The sequence below is a fragment of the Sciurus vulgaris genome (assembly GCF_902686455.1).
Source record: "Sciurus vulgaris genome assembly, chromosome: 16".
Classification (NCBI taxonomy): Eukaryota; Metazoa; Chordata; class Mammalia; order Rodentia; family Sciuridae; genus Sciurus; species Sciurus vulgaris.
In genome coordinates, this window is record NC_136477.1 from 3327050 (window position 1) to 3343532 (window position 16483).

The window sequence follows — 16483 nt, forward strand, 5'->3', positions numbered from 1 at the left end:
TTTCGCGGGAAAAAAATCAGAGCAGCTGGCAGCGCGGCGGGCAGCGTTGGCCGAGCGGGCGCTCCGGGTCGCACGCGAGTCGGCGGGGATCCGAGCCACGCACGCAGCTCTTTCACCATCCCCAGCAGGCCAGGCGCGCAGGCGGGAGAGTGGATCACGGCGGCCACAGAGGTGAGTTGCAGGGCGGATCCGGGTGCCAGTCTGGGCCGGGAGCACTGGGTGCCCCGGACTCGGGGACTTTGCAAAACTTTCCCGCTTGGTCTGGGACGCGCGGCCAGCATGGGCGCACGCATGCCCGCAAGGGGGCTGTCCTGCACACGGTCCCGGGATCCAGACCCTTTACCACTCCTCCCGCTGGCACACCGGCTAGGGCAAGGGCGAGCGGTAAGACGCGGAACTGGGCGGGGGTCGCGCGGGCCGGGCGGGGTAGGGCCCGGTGAGCCGTGGGGGAGGATGTCAGGCTCCGCGCCTGCGCGCGGGGCGCCCCGCGATTCAATTGTCGCGCCCGAGCCTGATTTCGCGCGCCCTGAGTTCCCCGGGTGCGTCTGGACCAATAGGGAGCGAGCGGGGCGGGGCGTCCGGGTGCGGCGGGGCCAATAAGAGGCGGCCCAAGTGAAGGGGGGCGGGACTTGGCGAGAGGGGCCCCTCGGTCGGTCCCGGCGGTGGGGGTGGGCGTGGGTTTGCTGGCGCTACCCGCGCGGCGGGGGCAGAGTGCCGGAGGGTCGCTGGGGCCGCGCTTCGGGAGTCCGGGGAGGCGCAGGCCGCCGCGGGGCCGTGGTGAGTCGCCCCACGCGCGCGGGGGCGGCCGGGACGGGGCGGCCGGTTGCCATGGCCACGGCGGGGCTGGCCGCGCACGCGCGCGGGGGGCTCCGAGGGGGTCCCGGGACCCGGGGGTCGCGGGTGGGGTCCGGTCCTACTTGGTCGCACTTGGTGGAGTTGCCCTGAGACTTCATAAGTTGCGGCGCACTCCGGACTTTGGGAATTCCCTCTTCCGTAGTCACGAATCCCGGGAATGAATGAACGAGCGGCGCGGCCACTCGGGGTGGCTGCGCGCCCCCGGCCCGGGCCTCCCCTGCCTCGGACCTGGTTTTCCTGTGAATGGGTGGTGGGCTGCGCTGGATGGCCTGAGATCTCGTTTGCCCTCCCTGCTCAGTCCTGAACACTTGCTGGTCATTAAGACATTAAGTCCTTAATTTACTTTGCCTGGCCCTGGGTGAGACTTGGCAATCTTTGGGGACCAGGAGGCTGGGAGGCCATTTGGGGAGTTTCATACTGTCCACCAGCTGGACAGAAGCAACCATGATCCCAGTATAGTCTGACATGGCCTGGTGGCACAGCTGACCCCACTCTCTCTCCCCCCACTCAGCTCTGACACCATGTGGGTCCAGGTGCGCACCATGGACGGGAAGGAGACCCACACGGTGGACTCGCTGTCCAGGCTGACCAAGGTGGAAGAGCTGAGGCGGAAGATTCAAGAGCTGTTTCACGTGGAGCCGGGTCTGCAGAGGCTGTTTTACAGGGGCAAGCAGGTAAGCCAGCCCAGGCTGCCCGCTGGCCCACCTTTGTTCTTACTGGTCTAGGCACCCGCCTCTGCCGCCACCAGCCGATAGTCTCCCCCCTCCGGTCCCGCTTCATGTCTCCCGGAAGAAGTCTTACAGAAACCTCAGATGCCTGCGAGGGAAGGAACAAAGGCCGGACTCACGTTGACACACCAGGCAGGCAGCTGGCACTTGAATTGATAGCATCTGGGCTTTTAAACTCTTATTTATTTATTTATTTTTTAAAACTCCCCTCAAAATATTTTCTAGAGAAAGAAGTTGGAGGCGACCGACAGCTTTGGAATTTTGAAGAAGGGCCTAGACTCCTGATACAGCTAGGACAAAGGGACCAGGGTTTCCTTGAAAACACCCTGAGAGCCCACAGCTTGCACCCCGTGCCCTTTAATCGGCAGGCCCCAGGGAAGGTTTTCTAGATATCTGGATGAGTTTATTCAAGGTCTGGAGATGGTGCTTTCTGACCAGGCATTTCCGCCACTCCGGGCTGACCGGGTGGTCTCTGCGGGGGTCTCCTCCCAGCCCCTTGCAGCATTTAAAGTGGCCGTCTTGCTGCGAGCAGCTGCCTGCACTTGGGACGATTTCTCTTTGGCACTTGGTGGTTTCTGCTTTGATTGGTGTCTTGGGGGACAGTGGGCAGGCCAGGAGTGGGGTTGCGAAGGGAAGACGACAGTGTGGTAGGAGGTGCAGTCCGTCTCCCCGGCTGGCCTGTAGTCGCCTGTGGCACGAGGCGAGGAGACCACTGAAGTGGATAAAAAGTCAGCTGGGCTTCCCGGGCCACTTGCTGGATGGACTGGAGGTGCTGCCATCTGCTGTCTAGGTTGCAGACACTCGCTGCTTGGCGGGCGCTTGGGGGCTGGTAGGCTTCTGCATGCTTATTTGATGTGGTGATGCATTTCTGGGGCTTTTGGCGCCCCGGGAGACCCGTGTTGGCTCCTTCCTGTTGGAGGCTCGCTGATGACGTGGGTGTTCAGGAGTCACGTTGACAGTCCCGCTGGGGAGGAGAGCAGAGCCTGAGGACTCGGACTGACTGGGCTGCCATCCCGGGCTCCCTCTGCCCCCTCCTCTTCCCACGGTGGCTGCTTCTCGTGGAAGGCTGTGCGTGGTTTGAGGTTTGAGCACAGCGTCTTTCAGTTTGCAAAGCCCTGCTGGAAACCGGTGTTCCTCCGAGTTCCTGGCAGGTTGGACTGTAAGATCAGGGCGTGAAGGTGGCGCAGTGCCTGCTCCTGGCCAGGCTCCGAGCCCACGGGTCCGTTTTCACCCGTGGGGTGTGCAGGCAAGACACAAGCCGCAGGCCGACAGACCTAACGTGTGGTCTGCCTGCCTGCTAGTCCGTCCTACTTTTTGGATGTATTTCAAAGTCAGTTGCAGACTCCTGCCCTTCACCTTCGCCTTCAGCGTGCCCGCCAGGTACCGGAGCCCAGTGTCCGTGGCTGTGGTCATCCACTTCCTTTCTTAGGCGCACTCCTATGTAGTGGGGTGTGCTCGGTAAGCAGAGGGCGAATTCAGCGGGAGCAGACCCCGGCTCCCGCTGTTCCTATGTGAAATCCGATCCGGGCAAGAGTGGGCCACGCTTTCTGGCACTCTTGATCGCAGGATGCAGCTACCAGATGCCTGGCCGAGGACGCCTGGCGTGGCCCGCCCAGCAGGCTGGTGCCGGACACAACCGGAACCTTGAGTGTCAACACTGCGTTTCTTGCCACAGTGCAGCTCTGCTAGCCGGGGAGGGCCCGCGTGCCTGTGCAACCCTGGGGGCCGGCCGACGCTTGACCCTCATCCAGGGCCGGTCCCATGCGGCAGCTTTGTAGGAAGATGTGTGCTGGCTTTGTTTTCCGGGCAGGGAGGCCTGGCCTCTGCAGTGACGCAGCGTCCCAGGGTACGCAGCTAGGAAGTGGCCAGGCGTGGGGAGGTGGGGGCGGCCGCGGGAGGGTGGGGACAGAGGTCCTCGCGCTAACTCAGCGGAACCAGAGAAACCAGCCCTCCTCGCGGTTGCACACGGCTGTTCTGTTCACCTTCCTTTGGGGCTGGAACCCGGGGCCTGGCACCTGCCAGGCAGTGCCCCACCTTCTGCCAGGTTTTCCTCGTCCGTTTAAAGAGACGTGGCACGGCAGCAGGAGGCCCAGTGCAGGCGACAGAGCAGAGGCCTGTCTTTAGGAAGCCAGGGGTGGGCCGGCCTGGGGGTCCCCTCCGGGCTGACCAGAGCAGCCGTAAGGTTGCTTGGTTGGTGGAAATGTGGGACCAGCCCGCATGGGGACGTCGGGAGGAGGCCCGGCCTGGGCCGGGGAGAGGCAGCTGGCAGTGTTTTGGTTTGTTTTTGTTTTATTGCCCGTGAAAACAACAATGCTGTCCCTGGCGGTGCCTCAGCCTGCTCAGGAGTGCCTGCCTGTCACCTAACCTTCCCAAGGCGCCTTGCAAACGTGGCTGCGTGGCCCTCCACCTGGCAGCCTGTTGATACTCTCAGGTGGCGGGCGGGGTGGCCGGGACCTGGCTCCCAGGAAAGGCCCGGGAGCAGCTTAGCTTGGGGCTCCCCGTGGCACGGAGGATGCTGGAGCAGGGCGCTTTCTGGGTGGCGGCTTGGGCACTTCCTGGGCCTCCACCACCCCCCTCTGGAGCTTCCCCAATTGTGACAGCCACACGTGTCCCCAGATATCGTACCAGGGCCCCTGGGGCAGAATGGCCCAGCTGAAAATTGCTAATTTATACATAACTCAGGAAAAGAGCCAACTGCCAGGCCTGCCTTCAAGGCCATGGCCAGGTCAGTGTGACCAGGAATGCCCTCCATAGGGGGCCTGGTGGTCTGCTGTGGTCGGCTTGGCCCTGTCCTCTTGGACGGGAGGATCAGGTGGCAGTGTGACAGCCCCCTCAGAAACCAGAGGCCTGTCCCTGAGGCTGACTCTCTGGGGCCAGCAGGTGCCTGGGGAGGGCAGGGGTGTTCGTGGCCATGGCCTTGGGGCCTGCGCTCAGGTCCACTCTGCACTGTAGCGCAGAAGCCACCCGCAAAGGCATGGCCTCGTCCCAGTGTGACTTTCTCAGTGGCACCCAGGGCATGTCCTCAGCGAGCCGGCCTCCTGGAGGGCTGGGCTTGCGTTGGCAGGAGCCAGCCTTGTGCCCGGCGTGGCCGTCCCTGAGGCGTGGTCCCTGTTGCTCCTGGGTGTGCTGCCCTCGCCCCACTCACCTTCCCGGGACGTACTCCCGCCTCCCGCCTGGTGGTCGGTCGGTCTGTCCGTCCACTGCTGCAGACCCTACAGGCCCTCCTGGCCAGGCTGATGGGACAGAGGGGGCCAGGATAGTCCCTGCTTGCTTCTCGCCCCCAGATGACGTGGCCTGTTGACGTCATGGTAGCGTCCTGGTTTGTGTTGGTTCACCCTGCGCAGCATAGAGGTCGCCTCATGATGTGGTCCTGGGGCTCACGGCATCCCTGCTGCCACAGCCCAGGGAGCAGACCACGCCCGCTGGACCTTGGTTCCCGGCCACAGCCTGGCTCCTCCCAGAGCTGCCCCTGCGGCTGCATGGAGGCTGCATCCCTTCACAGATGGCACCTGGCGGGTGCCTTGGTTGCAGTCTGTTCCCTGGTCTGTGTGCGCCAGAGCTGCCCTGAACCCTGGTGACCCCGGGGAAGACCTGGGTGCACCACCCATTTTTACTCTTGATGTGACAATCCTGGACTTCTTGATTGTCCCCCTTTTTTTTTTTGCCATTAAATGCAGGGTTGCTGTGGATTGAGTGGTAACAGGCTGTGTCTTGGGACAGAAGTTGGAGCACGGGTGCTTTTTCCTTATTTTTTTTGTTAGTTGATTTTTTTTGGCACTGGGGATCAAGCCACCACTGAGCTGCACCCCCAGCCCTTTTTAAAAACTCTTTTGAGACAGGGTATCAGTAAGTTGCAGAGGCTGGCTCCTGCCTTGCAGTCCTGCCTCGGCCTGAGCCGCGGGCGACGGGCTGGGCCAGGGCACCAGCTGCGGTGCTATCTCACAGCTGGGTTCAGCTTCGCTGCACTTGATGGGAGGTCATGGAAGCTTACTGTGATGGAAACTCGACCCTGCTCGGTCACGCTGAGAATAAAGCCCATGGCAGGGTGGCCCCGCGCAGGTCCCTTGGTGTGGCGCTCGGTGGTGAGGGTGAGCTTGCCTCCCACTCTTCAGACTATGTGGACAGCGGAACTGTCACAGGTGTAACTGTAGTGGGGTTGAACATATTTCTCAGGGGTTCGTAGGTCAGGCAGCTGGGACTCGGGGACACTGAAGTTCTGGACCACCAGGACTTCCTTCAGTGGCCTGGGTGGAACCTGAAGCCAGCAGCAGAGAGAGTCTCCTGGGCTGCGTGTGTGGACCAGGGTGCGCAGACGGCACGAAGGCCAGGGCCAGCACGTGGTTCTTTCACTTCTCATGTGGTGCTGAGAAGGGAGCCCGGCCCATGGGCTGGACTGGTGCTAAGCCCCGCCCAGCCCTGAGTGACAGCAGCCCTGCAGCCCTCATGGCAGCATCTAGCAGCCTGTGAATCCTGACTGAACGATAGCAGAGGCACCAGACCCCTCGTGATTGGAAATGACAAGAGTCTAAATGACTTTAGTGGGTTGGAGGGGAAAATGTCATTGAATGAAAACTAGTCCCACCAGTGCAGCCGAGGACGCACGCACTGGAGGGTTGTTTTGTACGGGGCGTTGAACTCTGGGCTGCTGTACTGAGCCACACCCCCAGCCCTTTTGATGTTTTATTTTGAGGCAGGGTCTTGCTAATTTGCTGAGGCTGACCTCAAACTTGGAATCCTCCTGCCTCAGCCTCCCAAGCCATTGGGATTACAGGTGTGCGCCACTGCACTGGGCTCTGACGGGGGGTGGGGGGTTAGCCTCATGGTGCTTTTATTTGAAAAGACAATATAGGTTTAGAATTGATGAAATGAGTATCTGAAGTTAGAAAAGAGCCACAGAATAATTCCAAAGCATTTAAAAGAGGAAGAAAGTAAAGATAACAGAAATTAAGGAAATAGGAACAAACCTGAAGACTCAGTGGAGGTAGAAGCTGACCCTGCAGCAGCTTCATGACATGGACGCTTGCAGCAGTGGCCATGCTGGCAGTCCCTGCTGAGGCAGCCTGGGCAACTTGGGGGGGCCCTGTCTCAAGATAAGGAGGGCTGGGGGTGTGGCTCAGTGGTGGACCCCCTACACCCTCCCTGAGTCTGCAAAGTCAAAAACCAGAATAGATCCTGGGAGGACCTAAGATGTGGCTGGAGAGTGAAGGGGTGGCCCGGGCTGGGAGTCCAGTCCCTCCCCAGCACCCACACGTCACTGAGGGTGGCCCACAGAACCAGGGCGTTCTGCGGCAGCCGTCCTGGGACTCGGTCGAAGGGCCAGTTTCCTGGAGTTCAGACTGACTCGCTTGTTAAACATGGAAAAATCGCTCTAGTGATTAAAAATCCACTCCCAACGTCAGCTGCGTGCAGTCGGATTAAGAGGGACGGACGGGCATGCGGCAGGCATGACTTGCCATGGCCAGTTTCCCCTGGGCCCCAGAGTGCCCCTGGGCTGTGGCCCGAGCTCCCTGTGGGTTTTGTCACGGGATGGAGCTGGGCCTGGTGCGCAGGGGGCAGGCCCGCCGTGAGCTGACCTCGCTTAATTCTTAGCACTAGAAGTGATGAGCTGGGGGTGACTTCCCATGCTCGGGCGCTCCTGTTCGTGTCACCGACCTGGAGCTGGAATTTCAGGCTCCCTATCACCAGCCCAGACGGGACATCTGGCCCCATACCTGCTCCCTGTGCCCAGAGAGACATCCCTGTGGCCGTGACCTAGCTGGTCGGACAGTGCCTGCCGCCGCCTTCCTGGTGCGTGAAGGGCTAGGGGCATGTAGGTTGTCCTGGGAGTGCTGTCCCTAGCCAGTTGAAGAGGGGCTGAGGGGACTGGGTGCAGGCTGGGTCCCCCTCTGGTCACCTGGGTCAGCCTGCCCTCTGGCCTGACCAGACCCTCACCAGGCTTCTCCTGTCTCCAGGCCTGTGTCCCCAGACTGGCTGCCTCACCCCTGGGTGTCACCGTTGCCCCTGGTCTCTCCGCTCCGACTGGGTCTGTCCAAGTGGACAGATGGGGTGTGGCCCCACAATGGCCTGGCCTCGCCTCACTGCCTGCCCTGCTGGCACGTCCATGCTGCTGGGTTGGCACAGGTGCCTGCCCTCTGGGCCTCCCACCTCTGGCCCCACTGGGCAGTGGTCGCCCCCTCCCTCTGCTGGGCTGTGCTGTCCCTCAGTGTAGGTGGTGTCTCTGGGCTGGGCTGCTGACCTTGGCACGCATGGGTGCAGAGCCCTCGTGGGGACCAGGGTGACGCATTTGTCCAGCCCTTGCTCAGTCGGCATGTTAGGCACATGCAGGGTCTCTGCCAGGCGGCGTTGGGACCTGTGGTCTTGACTGGGGAGTGGGCTCCTGGCCTGGAGTGGGCAAAGGCCAGGGACGCTGCTCTGCCCAGGACACCCAACCAGCAGTGAGGGAACCAGGGTCTGCTTGATGGCATGGTGCAGCCCAGGGGTGCACCAGGGGCATGGCTGGCCATCGGTGGGCTTCCTGGGGACAGTGGTGTTGGGGACGGTGCCTTCTCTCCCCCTCTTGGTTCACAGCAGAACTGTCCCTGCCCGCAAGGGCAGTTCAGGGTGGCCTGCCTGGACACATCGTCCTTGGAGCCCAGTCCTCATCTGGGCCTACCTGCGTAGGGGACTTCTGTGGGTGTGGACAGGGCGGCCACATGCATCTGGTGACAGTGCCGCAGCATGAGCCCTGTGCTGGGGCTCGGTGGGGGTGCAGAGCGGGCTCCCCTCCAGCAGCCGGTGCCTCCAGTCCTGCGCCCCCCCCCCCCCCCCCCGCGTCCCTGCCGCCTGCCTGTTTCCCTCTGGCTCTTGCTGAGCACCAGGTCCTGGGGTTCATGCAGGCTGCTGTTCGAGGCTGAGGGACGCTCCAGGTGTGGATGGCCAGCCGCGTGTCCTTTTGTCTCTGGGTGGCTTGGTCGTGGTGGATGGTGCCGTGTGACCACGTCTGTCCACCTGTCTTCCCGGGCGCAGCACCTGTGCCAGCCGCTCCTGTCTTGGGCGTGTGGGCCCAGGAGGCTCTGCGTGGGCAGGCGGGCCGTCCCTCAGGGCTTCTGGGATCCTGGCGGGGAGGTTCGCCTACAGGCTGGGGCCCTCTGGCCCCAGGTGTGCAGAGGTGGAGGGAGCGGCTCCTGTCCTCCCTTCCTGCAGGGCTGGCTCTGAACCCAGCTGAATCTGCAGCAGGGGACACTTGGGGTTGTCATGACTGAGGTGCCCCTGGCATGGAGTAGGTGGAGGCTCCGCACCCTGCAGTGCCCTGGACACCCACCCAACAGCAGTCCGCAGGGAGTGATCAGGTCCCAGCAGGGCATCGGGGGGGGGTCCTGGTGGTGGGCAGGGTTGGGTGCTGCTGGCTGGCTTCCAGCAGGCCCCCCAAGATCCCTCCCTGGGAGCTGCAGAGTCGGGCTGGGGCTCGGGGCTGTGGGAGCTGCCCGGGGCATGCGTCATGGACACCCAGGCCGTGTCCTGGGTCCTGTAGGGTGCTGGGCGGCAGCCCTGGCCTCTGCCATTCCAGGCCAGGACACCAGGCACCGTGCGTCCCCAGTTGTGGCCAGGTATGTTCTGGGCAGTCTGAGCGATGGCAGAGTGACGTGTGCTCTTTTTAAGGAGCCACGTGGTCCAGCGGTCTCCGGCAGGCGGGCTGTATCCTGCGGGCGGGCCACGCCCCCTAGGGGCCTTTCCTGAGCTGCTCTGGCTGGAGACCCTGCCTGGAGGCCTGCAGGCTGGGCGTGGCCGCAGCTCTGCCCTGGTCTCTGCAGATGGAGGACGGCCACACGCTCTTCGACTACGACGTGCGCCTGAATGACATCATTCAGCTCCTGGTCCGCCAGAGCCTCATGCTGCCGCCCAGCCTCAAGGAGAGGGACTCCGAGCTCTCGGACACCGACTCTGGCTGCTGCCTGGGCCAGAGCGAGTCGGACAAGTCCTCCACCCACGGGGAGGCAGCCGCCGAGACGGACGGCAAAGCCGGCCTGGAGGGCGAGGACACGTGGGACGAGACGGAGCTGGGGCTGTACAAGGTGAGGCTGTCGGCCCTGCCCGCTGGCCGCCCCGCTCCTGCCCTCGAAGTGGCCGTGGCGGCCTTTGCTCCCGTGGGCGAGCACGGTCCTCTGGGATTCCTGGGTGACCCTCGAAGGGTGAAGCCCAGCACTGGGCTGTAGGCGTCCCCTCTGGCCAGCTTGGTGGCTGACGTCTCTGCATCTGCGGCCCTCTCTGATCAGGAGGTTTCGCGGGAGGCTCTGCCTCCCTGGGCCGCGGGGAGCCAGGCGGGGAGCCAGGCGGTGTCCCGTGTGGCCTGTGGCTCAGTGGCCAGGGTTCTCCCGGGCGGTCCGCCTGAGGGCAGCCTCTGGGACACTGGTGTCCTGGTGTGTGGGAAGGGCGAGGCCAGGGGCCTGCCAGCTCCCTCCAGGTGGCGCCCTCGCCCCTCCAGGTCAACGAGTACGTGGACGCCCGGGACACCAGCATGGGCGCGTGGTTTGAGGCACAGGTGGTCAGGGTGTTGAGGAAGCCACCGTCCCAGGATGAGCCCAGCAGCTCCGCCGCCAGCCCGACTCCGGAAGAGGACGTCATTTACCACGTGAAATATGACGAGTGAGTGTCCAACGCCAGCCTGACGGTGGAGGCCTGGCCGCCTGGAGGCGGGACCGACCCCTGGGCTCTGCTGGGACCAGGCTGCCCGCATCCTGTTTCAGCTACACCTGGTGTTGTGGCTGAAGCCGCCGTGCGTCTCGGTCCTCTTCCCCAGCGGAAGGCTCTGTGCCGCACGGTGTTCACTGAGCACCTGCTGGGTCCCCAGCATAGGCGTCACGCATGAGTGGACACCAGGGCAGCTGGCTCCCTTGGGCCGCCTGACAGGACACTGTCTTCCCAGAGGTGTGACTACTGGGCCATCATCTGCCTTGGTCCCGGAGGCTGGAGTTCAGGGCAGGGAGCAGAGGCAGGTTTGTGGCCAGGCCCTTCCTGGCCTGTGGTCAGTCTTTTCAGGTGCACTCACAGGTGGCTCTGTCCTTTCCCTGGAGGGCCCTGGGCCACTGGCTGAGTGCCTCCTCCTGGTGTGAGCGTCTGTGATCTTGGCTGCCTCCCGAGGGCCTTGCAGCCCCATAGTGCTGGGCATGAGGCCTCTCTTGCACTGAAGGGGGCTGCGGTCAGCTGAGCCGTAACCCAGCCCAGCACCTGGGCAGCAGGCTCCTTGGCCCTTGCTGGGCCTGTCCTTTCCAGAGCCCAGTCTGCCCCCTGCTGAGCTCAGCTCTGTAAAGTTACTGGGGAGAAGGAATCCAGTCGATCCTGCTGGACAAGAGTCCTGTCCTCTTGGTGGGGGTCCGCGCACGGACCCGGGGGCAGACCTGGCTCCTTCTGTTTTGTAAGTAGAGCTTTATTGGAACGTGGTGGCGCCATTAGTTGGGGAGTTGCCCACAGCAGTGGCAGATAGAAAGCATTTGCTGCTGGGCCTGCGCAGAAGACACCTGCAGCCCGGCCTGGGTCTGGGCACCCTGTGGTCCCGGCTGTCCTGCCGCGTGCTTGCTTGAGCTGCGCTCCTGGGTGCCCTTGCCTGGCTGGTGGGACACCCGTCTGGGTGACGACTTCTCGTCAGTTTGCGTCCAGCCCGTCGCAGTTACAGAGGAGCACGTGCTCCCCTCCTGCACACAGCAAAGGCTGGAGGCCCTGGGCTGCCATGCCTGGCGCCCACCTGGCCGGACGGTAGTGACCGGCAGGCTCTGGAGCTGGAGGCCCAGGTCATGGTGCCCCAGGCCATCATCTCCATGTGTGTCCCTGTCCCCTCGCTGAAGGCGCCAGGCCCGCCCGCTCCAGGGACCTCACCTTGGTGCGATGACCTCCTAGCCGTTTCCAGAGCGGCCCTGGGCCCAGTTAGGCTGTGGCCCCTGGGAAGCACCGCCTGCCGTGCGCGTCCCCGAGGCCCTGCTGTGTGGCCGTGCAGCCAGTTCTGTGCTGGCCTCCATGCCGGCTGGAGGTCAAGCCTCACCCTGGGGGTCGGGCTCCTACAGGAGGTCAGGCTTGCGCTCTCCTCACAGCTACCCTGAGAACGGCGTGGTCTCCATGAGCTCCGGGGACGTCCGTGCGCGCGCCCGCACCATCCTCAAGTGGCAGGAGCTGGAGGTGGGCCAGGTGGTGATGCTCAACTACAATCCCGACCACCCCAAGGAGCGCGGCTTCTGGTACGACGCCGAGATCACCAGGAAGCGGGAGACCCGGACAGTGCGGGAGCTCTACGCCAACGTCAAGCTCGGGTGAGCCCCCGGCCCAGGCCTCCCGGGGAGACGGCTGGGACCCAGCCCGGTGCATTTCCGGCTTTCCTGAGCCTCCAGGGGTGCGGGCAGGCTCAGGGAAGGGCGCGGCCCCGCCACGGGGATGTCGTCCTGCCTGCCTGCTGGGGGCTCACGGGAGGGCTCATGCCAGGGACAGGGACAGTACTCGGGGAGCCAGGACACGCCCCTACTGCTCCCTCCCCGCTTTCTCTTTATGAGCCGCACCCGGGTCTCGCACCCTTGCTCAGGCAGGTCCCTGACTCCAGGCTCCCGGGACTCTCCTGCCTCCGCCTGTCGCTGGGACCGTAGGGCCTCTGTGGCACCTACCCATGGCCCTCTCCTAGCTCCCTCCGCCCCTCCAGGCCAGCCTTGGCCTTCTCGCCCGCGTGGTTCTGTTGTGCCCAGAGCGTCACGTAGGTGGGGCGTGGTGGCCCTGGAAGCCTCTGGGGTCGGCTTTCCCTCTGCGTGACGCCTTTTGCCCATGTCAGTGGCTGAGCAGTGTCCCACTGCACAGGGCCACTGGCCAGCCGTCCACGTGGCCAGGGCGTGTGCCTGGCTCCAGGTGTGCGTTCTTGCGGTGCTGGGGGGAGCCCACCCAGTCGTCCAGGTTGGCCGAGCGTGTGTGTGGTGGCATGGCCGTGTGTCCTGGCATGGCCGTGTGGTCAGGCCGGCGCTGGCCTGGAGGCGTCTGCGGCCCTGCCTTTTTGTTGGCCGAGTGGGAGCCAGTGCTGCCTGCCCGCGGGGCCTCCACCTCCAGGTCTGGGTGGTCTTTCTTGAGGAGCTGCTTGTTGTTGGCTGGGACCGCGTGGGTGTGGCGGTGCGGGGGAGGTGGGGTGAGTGGAGTGCCTGGTCTGCGCTGGGTCCTGCGCTGCCGCCGCGGCCCGCCTCCGCCCTGCTCTGCGAGTGGCTCGCCACCTCTCCTGGTCGGCAGTTCAGCTGTGCATGGCACAGTTCCTTGATCTTCTTGCCGTATTTTCCTGAGGCGCCGAGACCTCAGGCCTCACGGGGGCCAGGCCAGCTCCACCACAGCCTGCGCCCAGCCCGCCATTGGGCTGGAGGCTGGCTGCTTTGTTCCCTTGGAGTCTGCTCTTTGGGTTTCCTGCCCAGCCCACCCTGGCTCTTGGGTGGCCCTGCTCTTGGCGAGTGCTGGAGGCAGCCTCCTCCTGAGGACAGCCTCCACTGCCCTTGCCCTCGCCCTCACACCTGTAGCTGCTCGCAACAGGAGTTGCTAATCGTATTTAAAAGTTTTTGAGACTCTCTGACTTGCTTATTGGGAAGGGTGGTGTTGAGATTTTCCCATTATCTTTTTATTTTGTACTTAGGACCAAACCCAGGAGCACTTGACGGCAGAGCTGCACCCCAGTCCTTTCTAGTTTTTGAGACAGGGCCTCACTGAGTGGCTGAGGCTGGCTTGAACTTGTGATCCTCCTGCCTCAGCCTCCCAGTCATTGATTGGGATTGCAGGCGTGTGCCATCTGCCTGGCTTCCCACTGACTCTTTTTATTAAATACTTTATTTTCATGTGGTGCCGAGGATTGAACGTGGTGCCTCACGCTTACCAGGCAAGAGCTCTATCACTGAGCCACAGCCCAGCCCCTTTGTCTTCTGAAGAGTGACTTCCTTGTCGTCAGAGAACACATTCTGTATGATTTCAGGTCCTCGACGTTTGTTTTTGGCGCAGGACCTGACCTCTCTGGGCGACTGTCCTGGGGTGCTGCTGAAGCGGTGTGCACGCTTCTCGAGCTGGGGTCCCACTGGCCGGGGCTCGGGTCCATGTGCTCCCTGGCTGTCTTCGGTCGCTGTGCTCTGGGTCTGTCTATTCTGTGGCCTCCTTTGTGGTCCAGGGCCCATGGCTTCGTGATCACGTGTGTGCACGTGCGTGCATGTGGTGCCTGGATGGGGCCGGGCCTGGCGTGCTGTTCCGTGTTGGCGTGTGCTTTGCGCGTGCTGTTCTGAGATGTACGGTTCCGCCTGCGTCTGCCGTTAACCTGGGCTTGAAGCGCTGGGGTGTCTGTAGTTTGTGTCCTCTGGGATTGGCTGGTGGGGCCGCGTCGATCCTGCCATCTAAGGTACAGAAGGAGCTTTGGGGCGTCGTCACGGGCAGCTCTGCGTGAGCAGCTGGGTCCGCTCCAGGGCCCACCACCCTCCCAGACTCCTGGGAAGACGCAGGTTTGTCGTCCTCGGTGTCTGATTCAGTCGGACTTTGGAGGGAGGCGGACTTTGGTGTGGCCTGTTGCCGGGCCCTGGGCCCGCTCCGGCTCTCGGGGAGCCAGCTGTGTCAGGACTTGGGGAGCGTCCTGGTAACGTTCCGGAACGTCATCCCCAGGGGCGATGCTCTCAATGACTGTCGGATCGTCTTTGTGGACGAAGTCTTCAAGATCGAGCACCCGGGCGAAGGGAGCCCCGTGGTCGGAAGCCCCATGAGACGTGAGTCTGGGCCCCGCGTTGCAGCTGGGGGCCCCGGTCCCACTGGCCCCGCGCGCCTGACCCTGTTCCCGGTGTACAGGGAAGAGCGGCCCCTCCTGCAAGTATTGCAAGGATGACCCCAGCAAGCTGTGCCGCATCTGCGCCTGCCACCAGTGCGGGGGGCGCGAGGCCCCGGACAAGCAGCTCCTGTGCGATGAATGTGACATGGCCTACCACCTCTACTGCCTCCGCCCGCCCCTCAGCAGCGTGCCAACCGAGGCGGAGTGGTGAGCTGGCGGGGCGGCCGCGGGGGCCCTGCACACCCACGTGGGGACAGGCCTCCGGGCTCTGGTGTCCGCCAAAGCAGCCCCTTGGCCACTGCGTTCTCGGCTTGTGCTGTGACCTGGCAGTGGTGGCCGACCTGCCGGGCTCCCTGCCCCTGTCCCTGTGGGGACTCTGAGAAGCAGGACGGTGGGGAGGCCTCCCCAGGGGTCGACGCCACTGCATGTGGCTGCCGAGGTTCCCAAGGCGACCCAGGGCGGGGCTTCCAACTTTAACTAACGTGAACTCAAATTAAGTGGCCCCGTGTGCTGCGCGGTCAGGCGGGGCAGTGCAGACAGCACCCCGTGCGGGGGTGACATCCCTGCCGTCACAGGTACTGTCCCGACTGTCGGAATGACGCCAGCGAGGTGGTGTTGGCCGGGGAGAAGCTGAAGGAGAGCAAGAGGAAGGCGAAGATGGCGTCTGCCACGTCGTCCTCGCAGCGGGACTGGGGCAAGGTGGGCCGCCCTCCTGTCTGCCGCCCGCTGCCCGCTGCCCCTGTCACGGCCACTCACGCTGTCCCCTTGCTTCCCTGGTGGACAGGGCATGGCGTGTGTGGGGCGCACAAAGGAGTGCACCATCGTCCCCTCCAACCACTACGGGCCCATCCCAGGCATCCCCGTGGGCACCATGTGGCGCTTCCGAGTCCAGGTACCTGTGTGTCCCGGCCACGGGCTCATCTGCACCTCAGGCTGTTTCTCGTGGCAGTGGCCACGCAGGCCGGGGACAGACCCCCAGGGTTCCTGGCTGTGAGGGGGCCCTGGGGGTCTTGGTGTGGCCACGTCACCAGGGGTAGGGTGGAGCGCTCGCCCCCAGAGGCCTGTGGGACCCTCCCCAGAGGTGGCTGTTCCTTCCAGGGCAAAGTGTCACCTGTCACAGGCTGTCCTGGCCCAGGCCACAGTCAGTGGGGACAGCCCCTGGCTGTGCGTGTGCCAGGGTGGAGCCGCGTGAGGTCCTGGCACTCGGCCCTCGCAGGCCCTGACCTCCACCCACTTCATGGGGGAGCCCCCAGACTGCCCAGGGTTCCCTGGGTGGGATTGGCCAGGGTGAGACCCCTGAACCGGAGGAGGAAAGTGTGCCCGCTGTGCAGCTGGCAGTGCCAAACCCAGGCCAGGCGCTCCGGGCAGCTCTGCTCTGTCCCGTCGGTGGCAGCCAGCCAGGCCCGGGGTGACGGATCCTCTGAACGTCATGTGCGGGGCGAGCAGCAGCCTGAACCCCGAGTCTGCCCAGCAAAGGATGGTGTCGGCGTACAACGTCCTCATCCCCAGCCCTGGCTGCTGGCTGCTCCCGGGCACGGGAGGCACGGCCAAGACGGGCAGCAGCTGCCCGGTGGGGCTGGGCTCAGTGGGGCTGGTGGGCGGCATCTCCTGGCCTTGGCGCTCTGCCGGCCGGCGCAGGAGGTGCCAGTTCTTTCTGACGTGGTTATAGGTCAGCGAGTCCGGAGTCCACAGGCCTCACGTGGCGGGCATCCATGGCCGGAGCAACGACGGCGCGTACTCGCTGGTCCTGGCGGGGGGCTACGAGGACGACGTGGTGAGTGTCGCTGAGTCGGTTGTCTTCTGTCGGGAGGATTGAGGCCGCCGACCCGTCCCCAGCCCTTTCTGTTTGAAGACGGGCCTTGCCCCGTTGCTGAGGCGGGTCTTGGCCTTGGCGGTTCTCGCCTCGGCCTCCTGAGTCGCTGGGGCCCCATGTGCACCACGCCCCCGCTGTGCTGTTGGGTTGCAAAGTGCACAACTCAGCGTGCGTCTGCTTCTAAGCGTGGCTTCACCACGCATGGTTCTAGTTATGTGCAGTCGTGACACAGTCCAGAGACGTCGCCTTGAAAACCCGAACCCCAGACTCCATTCCGAGGGACGCAGCCCGAGTGGCAGGAGCTCC

The 16483-nt window shown here is 64.0% G+C and overlaps 1 protein-coding gene across 1 annotated transcript in view; it reads left to right on the top strand.

Moving 5' to 3' along the window:
- UHRF1 (ubiquitin like with PHD and ring finger domains 1) overlaps window positions 1-16483 on the top strand; it is a 25101-nt gene continuing 8618 nt past the window's right edge. The window contains exons 1-10 of the mRNA XM_079115284.1: window positions 1-171; window positions 1367-1529; window positions 9374-9634; window positions 10045-10205; window positions 11645-11860; window positions 14205-14305; window positions 14385-14571; window positions 14940-15063; window positions 15149-15256; window positions 16034-16138. Coding sequence (XP_078971410.1) covers window positions 1377-1529; window positions 9374-9634; window positions 10045-10205; window positions 11645-11860; window positions 14205-14305; window positions 14385-14571; window positions 14940-15063; window positions 15149-15256; window positions 16034-16138 — 1416 coding nt within the window. The 5' untranslated portion in view covers window positions 1-171; window positions 1367-1376. The remainder of the gene's footprint in view (window positions 172-1366; window positions 1530-9373; window positions 9635-10044; window positions 10206-11644; window positions 11861-14204; window positions 14306-14384; window positions 14572-14939; window positions 15064-15148; window positions 15257-16033; window positions 16139-16483) is intronic.